Source organism: Manihot esculenta, chromosome 5 (genome assembly GCF_001659605.2).
Source record: "Manihot esculenta cultivar AM560-2 chromosome 5, M.esculenta_v8, whole genome shotgun sequence".
Taxonomy (NCBI): Eukaryota; Viridiplantae; Streptophyta; class Magnoliopsida; order Malpighiales; family Euphorbiaceae; genus Manihot; species Manihot esculenta.
In genome coordinates this window covers 4,071,271-4,092,180 of record NC_035165.2, presented here as the reverse complement: position 1 = coordinate 4,092,180, position 20,910 = coordinate 4,071,271, and the positions used below count along the sequence as shown (strand labels likewise).

Sequence of the window (20,910 nt, the reverse complement as noted above, 5' to 3'; positions counted from 1 at the left end):
TTTTTCAAGTTTAGTTTAAACAGTGAAAATAAAACTTTAAATTATTTTTACTCTTTGCTCAAAGGAAAAAAAAAAAATTAATTTGAAGCAATGTAACAATTCTAGACAGTCTCAATTTACCAACTCGTAAACTTCAAAAGAAAAAAAAAAAAAAAAAGTTGACAATGGAATCCTTTTCCACTCTTCTAAGTCCTCGGACACACTGCACCTTCATCATTCAAAACCACTTTTCGTCTTGCAATACTCGATCTCCTCTGATTCCCAATATAATAGCTTTTCTTCTATCATCACAGCTTTTATATATTTTAAACGCCTATGGGATGAAAAAAAAAAAAAAATTTTGATTTCACATCTATGGTTAAAATTTTAAATTTTAAATAATAAAATTTGATAATATGAGATCCAAAAAATAGGGTTTACAAAGAATTCTGTAAGTTTAGTGTGAGAGGAAGGTGTTTCTCTCATTTTATTCCTCTCCTTTTATTCCTTCCTCTGCCTGTCAGTGACGTGTAACGGTCTTGCTTCTATTGGGCCACCTGTCTCTGCCATACTAATACGGACGTACGAAAATATCAGGTTTTTATTCCATGCGTAACGGCCATTTAATTCTCCTCTAGCACGCATGCGGATGGACCCACCAATCGAGTGGGCGGGCCACCTTTCTTCCTCCAGGCTGGACTGAGTGATGAGATTAAGGCTGAGTCTAGACGAGATCTGATCATTGGGCCGAAAAGGCTGGGCCGACCTGATTGAGAAATCTAAGTGGAGCCTGGTCCTACGGCTGAGCGGGTTGGACCTGACTCATGCGGGAGACTTAGAAGTCTTCAGATCATTGACTGTTATCATGGGTCTGACCTTAAACCGGAATAGTGAAATTCAGCGGTTATTAAAATTTATTTTTTAATTAATCACAATTACAAAAAAATATAAATTAAATTTGGAAAGTTAATAATAGATTATAATATATTTTACAAGTTTTATTTGATTAATAAAATAATTCATTAAAATAAATATTTTTATTTTATATGTTATTATTAAGTTCAATCATCTCTTTTCTTTTTTATCAATATACATTATTCCACTCCTTTTATTGATTAGATAATTTTAAAATTAATATATTTAAACTTTTAACTAAAAATATTAAAGTAATAAATATTTTTTAAATTACTTTTCAGTTGTATTTATCTTTTAGCTTTTGAAACTTTTTGACTTATATTAAATTTATTTTTCATCTTATCAAACATACATAGTGATTTTCCTTACTTTTATTTAGATAAAAAGATAAAGATGAAGCTATTTTTATTTTTAAAAAAATAATGAATTATTGAATTTACCAATTTAGGAAAAAAGATAATCAAAATTTTAATTATTTATAGTTACATCTAAACTTTTGTTTCTTCAACATTTGATAATGGGTGATAAAATCGACATAATCAAAATAATTGTAAAGGTGATTAGTATTATATAATTTAAAAGAGAAAGAAAAGACTAGAGCGTCAGAGTTAGAAAATAAATTTTAATAATTTTTTACTCGTGCAATTTTTTTTTTTCATTTTATTTATATTTGACGAGTTTTGCTGTATTAAAATTTAGTTTTTAGTAATTTTAATTATTGAATTTCAAGCCGATTCTTTTTTATGAAAAAAGATGTTCAATTGTTGATATCGATAATTTGAGACCACACTGTTACATTCGGCGACCAATGCTCTCAATAAGTTTTGTCACGTCTCTTTTTTTATGTGGTGATTCAGATTTCGATTGACAGATTGAACCTTCTTGATGGACACTAAATTTAGTTTGATAAGATGATCGGGAGTTTGACGTACTTTTATTACTTAGATCATCTGTTCATTTGATTTGCATGTTGATCATATGTGTTCTTTTGAACATACTTGCTCATTTGGTTCGATTGCTTGCTTTTTCTTCTCAAGTTTTCAACGTGGTTGAGACAAGGGCAGTAAACTACTTGCAAGGGGAGTCAAACAACTTTATTTTAAGTCTTACTTATTGTTACTTTCCATTCTTTATTTTTTCATGATTTTTTTATTTTTTCTAATAAAATTACTGTAAATTTTAATACTTCGATTATTATTTTTGAATGTCGCATGAATTTTTCTTTTATTTGGACTTCTCGAATTTGTTAAGTTGAGTCTAGAATTATCTTTTGGATTTGTATTTTTTTTACTAATAATTTTAATACAATCCTATTGCATGTTAAAAAAATTTATATAATTTAAAATATAATTATTAAAAATAATAAAAATTGAGATTTTTTTTTACCATTTAAATAAGATTAAATTATTGTATTTGAGTAGATGGACTTCACAACAGGAGCCGTCAACTTCTAAGTAGTTGAAAGGCAATAGGAAAAGGACTTGTATATGAGACTTGGGATGACTTCTTCATGTGCATTTGTTGGCAATGCAACTTAATTCAACGTCTATACTTTTTTTCTTTTTTTTCGTATTTAAAAATAAAATATCATTATTATCATTGCTGTATATAGAATATTGATACTCTATTAACGGTCTCATTTTAAGGTTTATCTTCTTATTTCACCATTATTTTGTTTATACCATTTATGGCAAATAATTCTATTTTTCTTATTGCTTAATTTCAATTAGACCTTAAATTAATATTTATATACGCGCGAGTCAAAAAATAAAAGAAAAAGTAAAAGAAAAAAGAAAAAATAAAAAAAAATTTAATATATTTATGTATTGAAATTCTATAGACTCGTAAAAATTTTATACTATAGTATATAGTATTTAATCTTGATAAAACTCTTTAAATATATTTTAACTGCTCCTAAAAACGGAGATGAATATTTAAATTGAATGGAGATTTCCATTACCTAACATGTGGGCAAGTCCCCAGCTGCCAAACCTGAGAAAAATGGGATCGATCTATACCCTTTAATTTCATATTGGGCTTGGAATTGGATGACACACAACGAGACAATGTGCATAATTGATATTTTGGATGAGTTTCTCAGCAAACAAACAAGAATTAGAACTCCAAGGCTTTTTTTTTTCTTTGGGGTGGAGGGTATGGAGAACAGCTTATCCTAAACAAAAGCATTTTTCTTTTCTTGGGTTGCATTGTAGAACACATGTTTTGTTCCCTTCCCTAGGGTTAACACCATAAAAGCCATGATTCCATGCCTCTCCTTATCAGTATAAATACCCACTGTCCACATATTATTTGGTAATACTAATTATTTTAATAAATAATTATTCCATCAATAATTAGTTAAAAGTTATAAAAAAAAAAATTTTCCACCTAAATAAAATACTGAATAACTTCTCAAACCTCCATCCAATTAAGTCATTGCCTTGCTTTAATATTTTTGTTTGTCATTCTTCTCCTTTACAATTGCTTACAATTACCTTACATACCCATGAATGGTCCCGTGCCATAATAAGTTAAATATTGTCAATACTAGCTTGATAATGGCAGAAAAAGCACGCGCAGGGCATGTGACAGGAGAAGAAGGAAATTTGTGACGATGGTAGCTTTGTACTGCTTAATTTCATCATTGGGATCTGCTTCTTCATCATCTCCTCAACTTTCATTATTGCACATGCATCTCCCTTTAAGTTAGCTCACACAACAGAAAATTTCTCAGTTTTTTTTAAAATAATTTATAGAAAAATATTTTTTCAAAACTTTCTTTCAGAAAAATAAAAGGTTGAAAACTTTCAGTCTAATAAACGTTTCTTGACTGCAATATTATTTCGAAGATTCAACGCTTTTTCATTTGGAAAATTAATTAATATAAGATGGGGCTGAATATTTTGAGAAAATTTAATTTAATTTTTTTTATCTATTTTTTTTTCTGAAATGGAAAAATTCACTTCTTTTTAATTTATATATATATTTTTAAAAAAATATGTGTGATTTTATAAAAATTTATTTATTTACTTTTTGCAAAATAAATTATGCTAAAAAATAATAAATTAATGGTTTGAATCAGATGTTTAGAATGGTGATTTTGGTGGGCATCCCTTCCCATCATATGTGTTGAAGTCTGATTAAGGAGTAGTAATGTGAGCTTCCTTGGTCTTCTTTCTCATGATCATGCCGTGAAGGAAGGGATGAAGAAAAAATAGCAAAACAAATTCACATATGCTATAAGACTGGGTCATTTCAAATGTAGCTAATTGTATTAAAAAAAATATTATATATATACAATTTTCAAGTGAAATAATAATTTTATTTTATTTTTATTTTTATTTTTATTTAAATTTAATTCAATTTTACCCTCAATCACTTATAAATTACAAAAATACAATACATCTGCACCGAAAATAATGAAGTATCTCTTTTTTAGTTACTTATAAAAGCATTCAAGAGAAAGTGAGTTAAATTTCTCAGATTATTTTTACTAAAAAATTATTAATTTTAAATTTTTTTTCCATGCCTTTTAAAGCATTTTCAAACCCCCTAAAGAGGCACCACTACATAGAGTGAGAGGACTTGATTTGGAATCCAAGAATTAAGGTGAGATGTCATGACCAGCTCAATCAAAGGCTGTTGGCAATTTTTTTGTTAAATATGAAACACAATGGACAAAAAATAATAATATTTATTATCCAATGTCATGTTATCAAGCAATCTTCATGTCAGTATAAATTAACGAAGTTGAAATATTTTACTACAACATTGCTCATTAAACAAAATTCATGATGCTTTCCCTAAATCATTAGCACAAAAACTTCCGCTGAGAATGGGCCGATTAATGGGCTAGGGTTCTAATATGAGACTCATTTTTCTACTAATTTTTACTCTAATAACATGTGATATTGCATTATTTTATGTAGTCATCTCCGCGGGCCAACGACATTTGAGTTGAGATCGAGTTCTCAAGAAGAAAATAGACGCAAAACTCACTAGAGTTCACTAAGCAAGTCAATCCATCACACGCCATCCAACTCATACCTAAAATAGGTCGAGTTGACCGAGGGTCCGGACCTACTGGAGGGAAGGCTAGCTCATTCGATATGATAGAGAGTAGGAGAGTAGACCCAGCTATGCCACGGCTCTATCAGCACGCGCGCCAGAGGAAAATTAAATAGTTGTCTGATGAGAATGGACAGACAGGTACACCTGTATATAAGCGGAGTGACGGTTAGGCGTCATTAGAGGACAAGGTAAAAAGAAATAAAAGAGGAAAATATAATCCTTCCATACCAAGTTTACATAAACTCAAAAATTTTATTTTCTCTAAATATCAGAACATCAGTGAGTAGTTAAAAAATATATATATATATATATTCATTTGAGTATTAATTTTATATTCACTGATTATATATAAAAATATCTTTTTATATACAAAAATATCTTTTTAGTATAACTATACCTATTATTATGTATAATCATGTATTTTTGGTCATATAAATATATGTTTTCCTCAAATTTTTTTTATAATACAGATATTTAATTAGTAATAAATAATTCTGTTTAATGGATTTAGTAATTAAAACATTGCACTCATTTGAAAAATTGATTAATTCAAACTAATTTTTTTAATAATCTTCCATTTAATTGTGGCAATTAATTTAACCTAATTAAATTAGTTCTCAATACTTGTAATTTTATCGGTGAATATATCGATTATTTAATTTGAATGTTCTCTTCAAAATTATAAACTAACATGCATGTGTTGGAGATATTATTGGAGCATGATCGGGATAAGTTAATAACAGTTAAAAAGTTGCCTTGAGTGATTTTTTTTTTTCAGCATTGAATGTAATTGAAGTTTGGTCATCTAGACATTTCTAAATATGGTTTGCCAAGCCATTTAATAATTGATAGATCAGTACTTAATCACGTGTTAAGAGTCGGTGTGAATATGTATCGAAGCATCTCAAGTCTATTCAACACTTGGACGCCTTAGACAATCTGCTTAGTGTTGATAATACCAAATAGTCCAGCTGCAGATAAAATGAATATTAGTTTCCATGAAGTGGAAAGTAGTAGGCACATTAGAGATCAAAGTTAGCTTTCCACTAATGATATTGCCACTTGCTACTTGCTAATTGCTCAACAACTATCACGTCAACTTCAATTGCTATTGCTTAGAATCAGCAAACCACATCTTTATAATTATTAATCTCTCGTCTCAAACCAACACCTTCTCCCAATGTTCAATTAATCTTGCCTTTTTCTCGTAAACAGGTTGGGCCAAAACCTAAAGGAGGAAGAGGCCCAACTCTTTAATTGTTTGAAATGCAGCGCCGCCGATTGGTGAGATTTGGGCCTACGTCAGTGGCCCAAGCATGCATCTTGCGGTTACTGCTCAGCGCTCAAGTATCAGTCACAGTCGGCTATTACTGTCTGACTGCAGATTAATTAATTAATTATTGAAGATCTGGCGTGCTAAAAATTCCCACCTGCCGCATTTTCCTGGCAAACAGACATATTTCCTGCGTTTTCTATGTCCTCCACGGCCTCCTCACTCTACTCTCATACCGTGGTCTCCTGACCCGCTTGTCTTCCTCTCTCTCTCTTTCTCTCTCTCTCTGTCTCTCTTCTTTCCGAGGGAAGAGGAGAAAAAAAAAAAAATGTCCAAACACAACCTCGATACTTCATCTCACAAACCACCCCCTCTCAACGCTCTCACCAACTCGTTCATGACTCAGAACCAACTCGTCGACTCTCTCACTGCTCACATCTCTCTCTACCATTCTCGCTCTCTTCCTCCAAATCTTAATTCTAATCCCAATCCCAGGTCCTCCATCTTAAAATGGTTTTCGTCTCTCTCCGTCCATCAACGTCAGGCTCATCTCACCACCGTCGATTATAAATTCACTCAGCTCCTGATTCAAATGCTTGGCAAAGTCCGTACACACGGCCACGGTCGTTTCATCATCCTCCCTGACCTCCCTTCAACCGACCTTCCCAGCCTCTGCTACAAGAAGTCACGTGGCCTCTTGTCCCGAACCGCTCAGTCCAACGAGTCCGAACGCTTGATTTTCGACTCAACCCGGCTTTTCGGCTCCAAAGAAGGCGAGAAGATCGAAGAATGTTCTTGTTCGATTAAGTGCTTAGATTCGGTGACTGTGAGCGAAGCACTGGTGGAAAATGTGGACAAGTTTGTTGAGGCAATGGATGAGGTATCGAATGGAGGATTTTTAAGGGGAGAAGAGAGCGAATTGGGATCGGATTGGGTGGAATTGGAATGGTTAAAAGCTAAAGGTTATTATAGCATTGAGGCTTTTGTGGCAAATAGGTTAGAGGTGGCGTTGAGGCTAGCCTGGATGAATTGTAGTAATTGTAAGAAAAGAGGGGTTAAATTGAAGGAGAAAGTGACTGCTTCGGGTGCGTCTGCCAACGTATTTTGGAGGAAGAAGGGATGTGTCGATTGGTGGCTGAATTTGGATGCTGAAACGAGGAGGAAATTCTTGACTCTGACGCTGGGGAAAGCTGCAAAATCATTGGTATTTTCTGCAAAGAATTTTTTTTTTCAATGCGAATTTGATATATTTTTTCCTATTCAGTATCTTTTAATATATTAAGTATTAAACAAAGTGGTTAGTGTTGTAAATGATCTATGACTATGAGGGTAGATTTAACTCAATTGGAATAATTTGCATTAGCTATTTAAGCCCTTGCGCATGTTCCAGGTGGAAAACATTAAGTGTATGATTAGTTATTTAATTGTGGAGATGTTAAATAATGATGGTGCTTGGAATTTCGATTTTTCTTTTTAAGATATTTTCATAAGGAAAAAAATATGTATATAAACTAAATTGTTGCCTAAACTTTTGACCATTACAAGTTCTCAGACACTTGAGATTGTGAAGGAGGCGAGTTCTGCGCTGGAGGATGAGATGTGGATGTTTAAAACTGGAGCAGAACAGCCATTGACGTACATTTATGCTGAGTCAATGCCACAAGCTGTTCAAAAACTCTCAGATGATGCAGAGTTTGGTTCACCAATTACATCTGCTTTGCCCTCTGGGAAAGCTGCTTCTTTGGCCAATCTATTTAATAGTTTATTCGTTGTTCGGGATCTTGTTACTTTGATATTACCAGGTCAGCATAGTGAGTTTGACATATCGAAGGTATTTTTTAGCACTTTGGGTTCAGTCAGTAGCATATCTGATTGCATATTAAGAAAAGTACGGGCACTTGTTATGGTTATTTCACTTGATTGCACAAAGCTTGAACTTCTTGGAGAGGGAAATTTCAAGTGTTTAACCAGTAAACCAAAGGAAAAGCTTAGTGCAGGTAGCCGTAAGAAAAAGGGGAAGACTCATAACATGAAAAAGCTAAATCCTGCTCCAGGGACAGTCGCAAAAGAGTCCTCTTCTGGCAAATCTTTGAAGGTATCTTTCCCTTGGCAATTTTCTAGTTGTACTTGTGTGGCTTCTGCATGTGAGCACTTTATTTATTTGGCTATGAATGGTTCAAATGATGTGTTAGGATACTGAATCTACACTGGCTTATTCTGAGAAGTTGGATTCGTCAGAGTTCAATGAGTCGCCCAATGTACCTCATGGGAAGGAAATACACAGAGACATATTGTCTTCAGCAGTTGAGATGGTTATACAGTTTTCTTTTGGATAATCTTTCTTTTTATGATTTAAACGATTTATAACTGGTAGTTTGTCATCAGGAACACTCCCAAGGATTGGTGCTTGGAAAAGGGCGCACTGCTATAAGGAAGAACAAAAAAGGAAAAAATAAAAATAAAAACGCTAGCCTAAACAATCTGGTTGAAGTGAGAAATTCTGAAGGATCTGCAGCAAAAGCTCCCTGCTTGTCTGTTCTCTCTTCAGATGAGCATGCAAAGCATGGCAGATTATCAGATAGTTCATTCATCCAGAATGCATCAAATGATAATTTATTTGGTGATGTCACCTTTGCATTAAATATGAGGCTAAGTAGTTCTGATAATCTGTCCTCTGAGGAGGGGATTGATACCCAAAGCGTTCAAGAAGATTATTTTGTTGGGTGCAATGGGGGAATCTGCCATACGGGTTCAGAGCATCAGCAGTCCTCAAATAGCCTTATTGAGGATGAAACTATACCGTCCAGAGTAGAAATAGTAAACGTTAACATGGAGAATAACCTAACATCTCATTTAGTGCCTGTGCAGGAGCTTGACACTGTTTCAAGCAATGACGATGTCAATTTTAAGAACCAGAAAGCCAAGGCAAAATCAAATCTTGCTGAAAAATCAGTTGAAACTCTTAGTGTAAAAGAAGAATCTACCCTAATACAGGGACAAAATAAAAACTTTAGAGACACCAGGCTCACTGATCCTGCAGAATGCATTTCATATGAGTGGCCTAGTTTAACTCCTGTCTATTTTCCATCTATTAATTCGCATCTTCTACCTGCCACTGATAGATTGCATCTGGATGTTGGTCACAATTGGCATAATCACATTCGTCAGCCTTTTGTTCCCACAGTGCATCAAGCGAGAAATTCTCCCATTGAAAGTGGTTACAGCCGAACTCTGTCTCGACCATTGCCAATGAGTTTAGACTGGCCCCCAGTGGTTAGAAGCACTTATGGATTAGCACCATCCATGACATGTAATTATGATTCTGGATTTATATCAAGAGGCCAATCTGTGTTTCAGCAGAGTTTCACTCATAATATGCCAATTAATGCAGAGACTGGTGATGATGAGAGAAAGTATTCTGGGGATCTTATAGACGCATCTGAATCAACAAATGCACAGGAAGTGATGGATGAATATGAAAGCCACTGGATATCAGAGGAAGAATTGGAGGTGCATGCGGTTTCTGGGATAGATTATAATCAATATTTTGGTGGTGGTGTAATGTATTGGAATCCTTCTGATTACCCAGGGACAGGTTTCTCTCGACCTCTTTCTCTTAGTTCTGATGATAGCACATGGGCTTGGCATGAAGCTGACATCAATAGGGCCGTTGATGACATGGTTGCTTTCTCTTCTTCTTATAGTACTAATGGTTTGACTTCACCAACTGCTGCTTCTTTCTGTTCTCCTTTTGATCCTTTGGGCCCTGGACACCAGGCACTTGGTTATGTTGTATCAGGGAATGAAGTACCTGGCAAGGTTCTGCATTCTTCATCAACAGCAACAGACACGGCTACAGAAGAGGATGTTACTGGATCTTTGGCCAATTTGTCTGGTGATGTTGAAGGGAAGACAGGAGATTCACTTCCTTACCCCATATTGCCTCCCATCATCATTCCAACTATGTCGAGAGAAAGATCGAGATCTGATTTTAAGCGTAGCCATGATCATAAAAGCCCATGCGTTCCTCCTTCTAGGCGGGAACAACCTCGGATAAAGAGACCACCATCACCTGTAGTGCTTTGTGTTCCACGGGCTCCACGTCCACCACCCCCCTCGCCTGTGGGCGACTCTAGAAAACACCGGGGTTTTCCTACTGTTAGGTCTGGTAGCTCCAGCCCAAGACACTGGAGTATGAGAGGTTGGTACCATGAAGGAAGTAATTTGGAAGAAGCTTGTGTACGTATGGATGGTGCTGAAGTTGTTTGGCCTTCTTGGAGGAATAAAAATCTTTCATCTCGCTCAATGGTTCAGCCTCTCCCTGGGGGTTTGCTGCAAGACCATCTGATTGCCATGTCCCAATTAGCACGTGACCAGGAACATGTGAGTTTGCTTCTGTATTTTATTTATTTCTTTGCTTAACAGGTTCAAGGAAGGGAATGGATCAATGGAAAGCTGGATTGAGGGAGACTATTTAAACACTGTGCTACTTGCCCAGTGGCTAAATTATATTTTAAGTCTATTATCTGGTGCATTATGGTTTAATTGGTTGAAATTGGTATGCAGCCAGATATATCATTTCCACTTCAAACACCTGAGTCACAGAACTGTCCAGCACGAAAGGCATCTCTTTCTTTGATGCACAGCCTACTCCATGATGAAATTGATTCTTTTTGCAAGCAGGTACAAGGCGTAGATAACATTCTTTTTATTTTTCCTTATAACCATGATGTAGAATTTCATTAGAAATTGGTCACTTAGAGATTTCTTTCATGGAGTGTGACTATCATTCTTTATTTTCTGGCATGGTTGCATCAAAGGTTGCTGCAGAAAATATGGAGAAGAAGCCTTTTATTAATTGGGCTGTCAAGCGGGTTACCAGATCTCTCCAAGTCCTATGGCCCAGGTCCAGAACAAACATCTTTGGATCAAATGCAACTGGTTTATCCCTTCCAACAAGTGATGTTGACCTTGTGGTTTGTCTTCCTCCAGTGAGGAACTTGGTAAGAATTCTCTTGATGTGTTCTTTTATTATTTTTCCCTGTTTGAGCACTGTAAGGGGTGGAATCATTGACAGCAAAGACTTTTTATAGGAACCTATCAAGGAGGCTGGGATTTTGGAGGGCCGAAATGGTATTAAAGAAACTTGTCTTCAGGTATATTGGTGTCGTAAATTTTGGTGCATTAATTGAGGCCATTGATTCCATGACTGTTGGTGATATTTGTTTCTTTGATTCAAAATACACAAGTACTTCCTAATTTCTTCCATTTTTTACTCCAATAGTGCTATTAGTTGTCCTTGTTGACTAGGTATTTGGTTAACCTTACACTTGCATAACATTCTTTGTTTCCTAGATTAAAGCTTCACTTTCACTTTCACTTTATGAATTTCTGGCCCTTTTTTCAATTTACACCAGTATTTATGCATACTGTAGGTCAATCATCAAAATTCTACCTTTCTTTTGTTCCTATAGCTAATACTCCATAGCAGACATTTTAGTGGCATTTAGCATGCTAGACTTGATTCTTTAAGGACTGTATTCAGGCTCGTGAATATGGAAGAAGAATGGTGATGCGCATTCCATACTGCTTAATATCTAACAATGTCGATTTTTGTTATAGTAGAAGAATATGCTTGTTGTTGTAGGATACTTCTATTGCAGTACATTTCATAGCATGTCCTTTTGGTTCGAAATACAAGTAAAATTTTCTCCTTTTTCCCTGGATGCCACACTTTTAGCATAGCATTCCAGCATTTTTAAATGTGGCAATCAACCTAAGGTGCATTAAGCTGCTTTTGTACATTACTTTTTGGAAATCTCTTGTATGCTTTTACTTTAATTAATCGTTAGAAAATACTTGGTTGTTAATTATTTTTTGCGGGCTTCTGCAAAAATTGAAACTGTTACATTTATCTTCCAGCATGCTGCAAGGTATCTTGCAAACCAAGAGTGGGTGAAAAATGATTCGCTGAAGACTGTGGAGAATACAGCTGTAATGCCTCAATTTTCAGAACTCTGTTAATTTTCACTTGCTTTTGTTGCTGTCTTCTCATGCTGGTACCTGTTTTCTTTTAGATACCTATTATTATGCTTGTGGTGGAGGTTCCAAATGATCTGATCAACTCTGCCTCGTCTAATGTACAATCACCAAAGGAGGAGCAAACTCGTATGACAGGTGAACATGAAAACCATGTTCACTCTGATATAGTTGGTTCAGAAGACTCAATTTCACCAAAATGCTCACAAATTAATGATGATAGTACTAAGGAAGTGAAATCAATTCGTCTGGACATCAGCTTTAAGTCTCCATCACATACTGGGCTCCAAACTACAGAACTGGTACTTTGTTGTCCATAATGTATTACTTAACAACTTCAATATTTGTAATGCTGATAAATTAGGTATCTTGTTCTACCCCACGTTTCAGTCAATTTTCCACAAAGGACTTGAAGAATTATAGGATTGCATGAGTTAGTGTATCAAAGATTTACTGGACAGCAGCATGTAATCTGATTTTAGAAAATACTATTTTTGTTCATCCCGGTTTGGGAGTTTCTAGTAGTAAATTTTACGAGGGTGGATTGAATATTTATCTGGAAACCTGTTCTCATGAGAATATTACTGCTTGCATACCATTTGCAAACTTTGATATCCCTCGAGTCTATAGGTGTACATAGATTTCATGTCTCTTGTATAGGAAATACATGACAAAATTGGTGAATTTTAGGAAATACATGACAACATTGGTGAATTTTAATGTTTTACCTCAACTTTACTCATAACACTTAGACTAAGGTGCAAAATTCTAGAAACTAGCCTAAGCCTTAGTCCCCAGCATCATTTAAGCTGACTAACTCAATTCACTTTTGCGACAATGAGGCAAGATTTAATTTCTTTCTTTTTAATTAAATGTCATTCATAGTGCTTGACTTATTATTAAACTTTGAGTTGTAGATTCTTTTTTTTTAATTTTTTTTATTGACTAATTGGAGTTCTATGAGTATGTGTTTATGGTTCATTTCATCTTACATTGGATGAAATCTCTCTGTGGATTTTGTTATGGTTTGTAACAATTATTGCAATTAAGACAGGATATTATTTGTTTGACTTCAGATATTGTTGGAAACGTCAATTTTCTTTTTTAATCACCCTTTTGTTTTACAAGGTAAAAGAGCTTACTGAGCAATTTCCAGCTGCAACACCTCTTGCTTTGGTACTAAAACAGTTCTTGGCAGATCGTAGCCTTGATCAGTCCTACTCTGGTGGCTTAAGTTCCTATTGCTTGGTAATTGCACTTACCTTCCTAAATGGCATCAGGTCTCCCAAATAGATTGAGACTGTGCTTGCCGGGAAGTTTCAAATTTTCATAAAAGTTGGCATGCATGATGTTTAAGCTAGGCAAAATTTTCTTTGCACTAGCATGTTTTGCGATCCAAGAACTTGAAAGCACATTTGTGATTGCATGAATTAGATGCTCTTGTTCCAAATTGGTGAACCACGTTAAATTTGTGTGTTGATTACTTTTCGTGCTTAATTTATGAATTGTGTGATTGTTCGATTTTTAACACTTATTTGTTTGGGTTCTGAATTTCTGATTCTCACTACTAAACTCTTATTTGTAGGTGCTACTAATTACTCGTTTTCTGCAGCATGAGCATCATCTTGGACGGGCTATTAATCAAGTGAGTTTGTATTATGAACTGTACTTTTTTGTTGAGGATGATTCTTTGAAGCAATATGTGCATGAGAAAGGACATTGTTTCATGTTGTACACTATGCAAATGTGCTTATTTTCTGTTTACTTTTTCTTCTGGTGTTCAATGAATAATTGTTTTTACCTTGATGTTTTTCCACATATTCTTGCAGAACTGGGGAAGCCTTCTGATTGATTTTCTTTACTTCTTTGGGTGAGGAAAAACATAATATATTTGTTTCTTACATTGCACATTGGAAGCACCTATCTTGCCTGAATCTAATGTAGCAACTTTGAATTATTTGTTCTTGATTCAATTTGTTTTTGCACTAATTTTTTTTTATGTCGTTATACAGGAATGTGTTTGATCCTCGCCGAATGCGTATCTCTGTTCAGGGAAGTGGAGTATATATAAATAGGGAAAGAGGTTATAGGTAATAATAGCATGGGTTCCTTTGTTAGAATCTACAAATGACGTGCTTTTTTTGATGTTCTGACACTTTGTGCTGTAGCATTGATCCAATACACATTGATGACCCTCTTTTTCCAACAAATAATGTGGGGAGAAATTGCTTTCGGATACATCAATGTACCAAGGTAAGCTGCATGTGGTACTCACTGTGTTTACCATTGTCTATAAGAACTATGATTTGCATGACCATTGAAGTCAATAATTTCTTGGTTCAACTCTGTGATAATGTAACTCTCAGTAGTAGGCAAGTTATGCTACAATGATATATCATCTCATCTTTTTTGAGGTTCTTATGCAAGTTTTGTTATTATTATTATTATTATTATTATAGTTATAATTATTGTTATTATATATTTTCAGTTTTGCACAATTCATGAAAATAAGGATGTTTAGTAATAATAAATATCGTGTGATGCAGGCATTTTCAGAAGCGTATTCTATATTGGAGAATGAGTTGGCATCCCTTCCTGATGATGCTGATGCATGTTTAAAGCCACCATACAGACTGCTTCCTAAAATCATCCCGAGTATTAATTCCTCACAGGGAATTTAATTGTTGGCACAATTTATCTCTGTTTTGAAGGTAGTTTTTTGAACTGCCTGTAACATTATTAACAGACTTGAAGCATTAAATTTTGTCTCATCAAATGATTTGTTTTTTTTTTTTTTTTAAGTAGAGTTGCCTTTCAACTGGATTTGCTATTATTTGTAAGTTTTCATTTAAAGGAACTAACTTTACAATTACATGATGATGTGACCTTATTCAGCTTGAAATATTGAAGTAAGAAATCTTACACATTTTTTTGTTAATTTATGGATTTAGGATCCGGATAAAAACAGAGCTGTCTACATCTTTCAGAAAGCAGTTCATGTCCGCTTGAGTCGATATGTGGAGTCCTTGTGGTAATTCCAATATATGAAATGCAGTATCATCTCCATTCAATTATTACAAAAGGAGATGTCTTTATTGGGAAGGATCTGTTAAACTATTGTCATTCATGGTCAAGATAAGAAGCGTAGGCTGCAACAAGAGAGGATCATGCAATGGTAGAGAACTGTGCAACTATGTGTCCCTTGTATCTTGTCGAGTGATGTCCTTTCTGCTGAAATTTTTAATATTATGAAAAGGTGATTGATTTTTTGCAATTTATGTGCTTCATAACATCAGCCATCTCTTGTTGTTTATGAGAGTTTCAGTTTGGATTTTTCGTTTCTGTTCATCAGCCATGCAGTTTCCTTTTCCGCAAACATATAAAGTATGGATGCAGCAACCATTTCTAATTTGATTCATTATTGATAATGATATCACTAGTAAATATTTCGTTGTGTGATTTTCAGGAGCATCGCATCGCATCAAAAAGATCTCCCAAATTCACTGCTGTTATGGTGGCGTCCATTATAACACCGCTGCTACATGTTTGGTTGACTGGGGACTCTGCGGCTTTCTCTACCTCATAGATTTTGAGGTCGGCAGGACAGATAATGAGAGATGAAAAGAAAGTAGTCAGAGCATCACATGAAGGCCCTGCTTTATTATTGTTGTGTGTGTACTTGTGATGAAGGTACTGTGTAGTAGACGGTGATTTCGACTTTTTAGCTTTTTACTTGAATATTCTTTGCTTTTGAGCTGAATCTTCAGTTACAGGTGAGGTTCCATCATCAGAGATGAACAGCTTGAACACGTTGGAAATCAGAGAGGGACTGGGTTGTGTTGATGCAAATCTCACTTCCGACCAAGAGTCCTCCGATGGATTCAAATTGCAATGAGAAGGAATTCAGTGATTTGCGTTGTATGAGAAGCGATAATGACATTTGTAGTTGTGCAGATAGGATTAGGAAATAGAATTGTATTTTGTATTGCTATGTATAAATGGATAGTGTTGTTCCAGCTTGTTTGTATGTATTAGATGTATGCTTTGGAGCATTGCTGTAATGTTGTAGTTTGTAAATATTTATTATAATATTTTTATTTTATTTAAATAAATGTGTGATTTATTGATTTGATTTAAAGTGTCTGTCATCAAATTGTTTGGAGTAGAATACTTTATTGGACAAAATTTATTCGGTTGGATCTCATGTGATAGCCAAGAGTAAAGTAAACTCATGTATAGAGGTTAATTATTCTTGGTAAGTTAAAATTTTTAACCAAGATAGACACATTTTATCAAATGGTAGGTTATTATCAAGAATTGAAATTAATATAAGGTGATATGATTAATGACAATTAGAATTTAACATTAGATATGATCCAGATTTTGTTGTGAAAAAAATTTTAGTATAAGAATGAAAATAGTGTATTAACTATGACTTATGAAAGTAAATTAAGTCATTATTAATTTAATCAAATGGTTTAATTACTAAAGGAATTAATAAATTTAATTTGCAATTGGATTGCAAAATATTTAGCAAGACGTGAAACTAAATTCAATTAAATGATTAAATTAGAAATTAAATAAATAAATTTATGACTTGAAGATAAAACTTGTTCTTCTTGACTCGGTGGACTTTTAATTAAGAGTTAATTAATTAAGCTAATTATTAAATAATGGTGATTAATTAACTAAAGTGGATATTAGCCATAAATATGCCATTTGTCCTCTTAGGTGTAGAGAAAGAAAGGGAAGAGTTTTCTCATGACACTTCTGTTACAGTTTTACAGTTTCTCTTAGCAGGTTTTCTTTAGGCCCAAAACCAGGCCCAGTATTCGGATCTCAAATAATTACGATATCCATTTTGCCCGCTTCTCTTTTTTGTTTTTTATTATTATTTTCAAAGTAATGTTGTCGCCCCGATCGCCGGTTGAGCTGTTTGTTCGGCCGCCCGTATTCCTGTTGCCTCAACCTCCTCTTGAGAAAATGGGAATACGTGAGCAGGCAGCAGGAAGAGATAAGGGCACAGTAAGAAAATTTTATGTATAATATATAAAATTAATAATAAAAAACTCTATAATAATATAACTATTATATTATGTTTTTAATGATTATATAATTTTATAATATAAATTATATTATTTTAAAAATATAAGTCTAAATAATTAATTATATGAAATAATAATATAACAATAATTAATTAAAATCCAAAAAAAATAGAGATTAGTAAAACAATGAATAAACAATTTTGATAAAGATTAAATGTATTTTCACATTATCAATTCAAAATCCGAAAGAGATTTGAGACCTCAAATGTTGTCTATTTATATATATGTAAATAATATTATTTTATAATTTGAATGAAAGAAAGTTAAATAAGAAAAAAGAAAAAAGAAATATATTCTATAATTTATCTGATTAATGTCATTAGAGAATGACAGTCTAGACATGGTATTCAGAATCTCATCATATGAATTTTATGTGAAATTCACTTTTAAATTAGATTATATACACTGAAAAATAGTGAATTCTAATATTTTAAAAAAAAAAAAAAAAAACTAAACGTAGCAAAAATTTAGATAAACAAGATGGAACAAGTCATTATTAGTTCATAAATAATACATACTTTCCTATACAGGCAGTCGATTATGTTCCTGGAAGAAGCCGTGTGGCCCGTGTCTCACTAGCATATTCAATAACACTTGACGAATTGCTCGATATACCAATTTGCAAAATTCTTCATACAACTCACAAGCTGCTCTTACAAAATAAGCAACCCAGATGGCCAAAACTGTCCACCCAACAAATGGGACGAGAATCATCAACAGTATAACAGCTGCAAGAGCTCCAGCTAGTATATTAAGCTTGCCTATGATTGGACAATAAGTTGAGTTCTGAGCTCGGAAGATAAGTTCCATCAGCAGGGCCATTGCATATACGAGAGTAACAAATATGAACGTCAGCATATAGCTGTTGTGCGTTTCAAATGGGGACTCCTTGAGTTGAAGCAGGCTCTCTAATGTCATGATCAGCGAAAATAAGAGTCCATGCAATCCAATGAAGAGAGTTAGGCCTACGCCTGCCTCATCACTTGCTCTGCAATCACCAAAAACAATTTGGTCCTTTAACCCCAAGTAACTGAAAACAGAGGACTTTGCAGAGTACACTTGAAGTTTACTTAACATGCACTCTAATGAAGTACTAGGTTTGAGGCATTCAAGCTATGTCAATGGGATTAAAACTCAAAAAGACAGACAGAAAGAAAGATTTGTTGAAGTAGCATGCCAAGAAATGGAAGTACTGAAACTTAGAAAGAGATGAAAAAACAGGGTATTCATGGGGAAAGAGGAAGAGATCACTTGTACTAACCTTTCAGAGCTAGGATTTGCTTGTTGGCGGAGAGGCATTTTATTCTGAAGTTGAGCTTCCTTTTTCCTGTCCCAAATATGATTATCTGATCTGCCGTGCCGCTGTTGGGGTTCTATATAATGTGAATGACTTGTGCTTTGGAGAATGAGGAAGTTCAACTCAGAACAGAATAGTACGTTTCTTAGAAAACGATCCAAAATAAAAGACGTATTAAACTTACGTCCTCGTATTTTACAGTGGCAAGAAAGGAAGTGCAAAATCACAAGCTTCCTTCAGATGTTGTCTTGAGGGGAGATTAGTTAATGATAGGCTAATTATTCAAAAAAAAAAATTATATTTTAATTTTAATTTTAATTTAATTAATTTAACTTTTAGTGTAATTTTAATTAATTTTTAAATTTAATAATTTATATAATAATTTGATAATAATAATAAAAAAATTTAAATGACTTAATATTTATATTATTTTATATTTTAATTTAAGTGTTTAGATTTTAATTTAATTGATTCAATAACTATATTTTAATATAATTTTATTTTAAAATATAACTTTTCAAATAAAATATTAAATAAAATATTTTATTATTTTTTAAATATAAACTAATTCTGTATATAAAAATAATATTAATTTATATTTAACTATAATTAAATAATATATTTAATTTTAAAAATAATAATAATTTCAATAAAATAAATTTTATTTTGTATCAATAATTATGAATATTTTATAACAAATATATTATTTTTAATTATTTTATAAATGTTATTATTTTTTATTAAATAATATATTTATTATAAAATATTCATAATTATTGTTATAAATAAACTTTATTATAGTTGAAGACGTTAGATTGTTTATTTGTAATTTTAAAAATTAGTTAAAATTATATTTAAATATCAATTAATTTATTTCAAATTTAAATAATTTAAATTAAAAATGCAAAATAATACAAATATTAAACTTTTTCGAATAATTTTAACTAATAAAATAATAATTATAAAAAAATATGGTATATTTGTTAAACTATTAAATTAACGTATAAACTATTAAATTTATAAATTTATAAATCGATTAAAATTATAATAAAATGTAAAAATTAAATTAATTAAATTAAAATTAAAATATAAATATATATAAATATTAATATTTTAGATAAAATTGACCTTAATAATAAAAAATGCTTATTTAATTTAATATCGATGGGAAGCATAGAATATCATATAAAAATAAATTGTAATTTGTGTATTTATTATATATTTTTAATTAAGTAGATGTAAAAATATATTATCATTGATTAGTTTAAATTTATAATTTCAACTTAACAAATTTACATTTTAATTAAAATTTAATATTATCACCTTAAAAGTTGGAAAAAGTAATTAAGGAAAAAAAAAAGCATAAACCCATAAATTTCTGAGTAATTTTGGAACTTGGATTTCACTGCAAAAATATCAACAAACAAACCATAATTTTACCTGATCATTTGATTTTTGGTTTCTTTCTTTTCATCGACATTCTTAACTTTAATTTAAATTATTTCACTTATTAAATTTGGGATACCGAATGATTTAGACTGTTAAAAAAAATTATTAACTTTTTTAACTTTTTAGACTCTGACCATATGATGTATCTCAAATTATTTGATTTATTTCCTCTCGTATTTAATAATAAAATTTCTCTTGGTAAAAAAAAATTAAAAATTATGATTTGTTTTTCGTCTATATACTTTAATGAAATTGTCAATTTCATTTATGAACTCACCAATTTCAAATTGATAGAAGAAACATGTAACACAATTTCTTAATAAAGTGAAAAATAAAGCAAAATATCTATAAGGGACAAACAATTCTTTTTTATTTGTAATAAAGTTAATATAGATGTATAATTGTGATATTTAAATTTTAAAAGTATAAATAATATTTATAGATTTTTTCAATTATGAAAATTAAAATTATTAAAATAAATACTCTCATTTATTAAATTATTAGCCAAATAACTAGTCAGTATTTTATATACACTCCATACTTCTTCTTTTATGGGTCTTTAATTAATTATGAACCTAGATCTTCAATCAGTTGTATTTAGTTTGAAATCAAAATAAGAATATTGAAACTAATTAAATATAAATCGATCAAAATTTATCTCTAGGCAATTTTATAAAAAAAAAAACAAATTGTAGTTTATTAATTAGATTTATCAAAATCTTATCAAATTAAATCAAATTATTAAAATTAAGTCAAAATTTAGATAAGAGTTTTTTTTTTCA

General features: G+C 32.3%; 1 protein-coding gene across 18 annotated transcripts; it reads left to right on the top strand.

Moving 5' to 3' along the window:
* Positions 1-6,382: 6,382 nt before the first annotated feature.
* LOC110614705 lies at positions 6,383-16,415 on the top strand. Of its 18 annotated transcripts, none has more exons than XM_021756339.2 (20): positions 6,384-7,442; positions 7,791-8,333; positions 8,431-8,550; positions 8,624-10,621; positions 10,805-10,921; positions 11,059-11,241; positions 11,332-11,394; positions 12,161-12,232; positions 12,316-12,579; positions 13,406-13,525; positions 13,863-13,922; positions 14,107-14,147; positions 14,290-14,367; positions 14,446-14,530; positions 14,824-14,988; positions 15,229-15,308; positions 15,413-15,452; positions 15,603-15,661; positions 15,744-15,967; positions 16,051-16,415. In XM_021756339.2, the coding sequence occupies exons 1-15, from the start codon at positions 6,567-6,569 to the stop codon at positions 14,956-14,958; spliced, it is 4,755 nt and encodes a 1,584-aa protein (XP_021612031.1). In that variant the 5' UTR covers positions 6,384-6,566; the 3' UTR covers positions 14,959-14,988; positions 15,229-15,308; positions 15,413-15,452; positions 15,603-15,661; positions 15,744-15,967; positions 16,051-16,415. The 18 variants fall into 18 exon arrangements, with proteins under 18 accessions (XP_043812493.1, XP_043812494.1, XP_043812492.1 ...); XM_043956555.1 differs by having other exon boundaries at positions 15,413-15,533; positions 15,630-15,661; XM_021756337.2 differs by lacking the exon at positions 15,603-15,661 and adding an exon at positions 15,083-15,113 and having other exon boundaries at positions 15,413-15,533.
* The last annotated feature ends 4,495 nt before the right edge of the window (positions 16,416-20,910 follow it).

Excerpts from the sequence above, each read along its gene's own strand:
- LOC110614705 (XM_021756339.2), top strand. The coding sequence starts at position 6,567 with ATGTCCAAACACAACCTCGATACTTCATCTCACAAACCACCCCCTCTC. Across the intron at positions 12,233-12,315 it reads AGACTGTGGAGAATACAGCT|ATACCTATTATTATGCTTGT; the intron begins GTAATGCCTCAA and ends GTTTTCTTTTAG. Across the intron at positions 13,923-14,106 it reads TTGGACGGGCTATTAATCAA|AACTGGGGAAGCCTTCTGAT; the intron begins GTGAGTTTGTAT and ends ATATTCTTGCAG.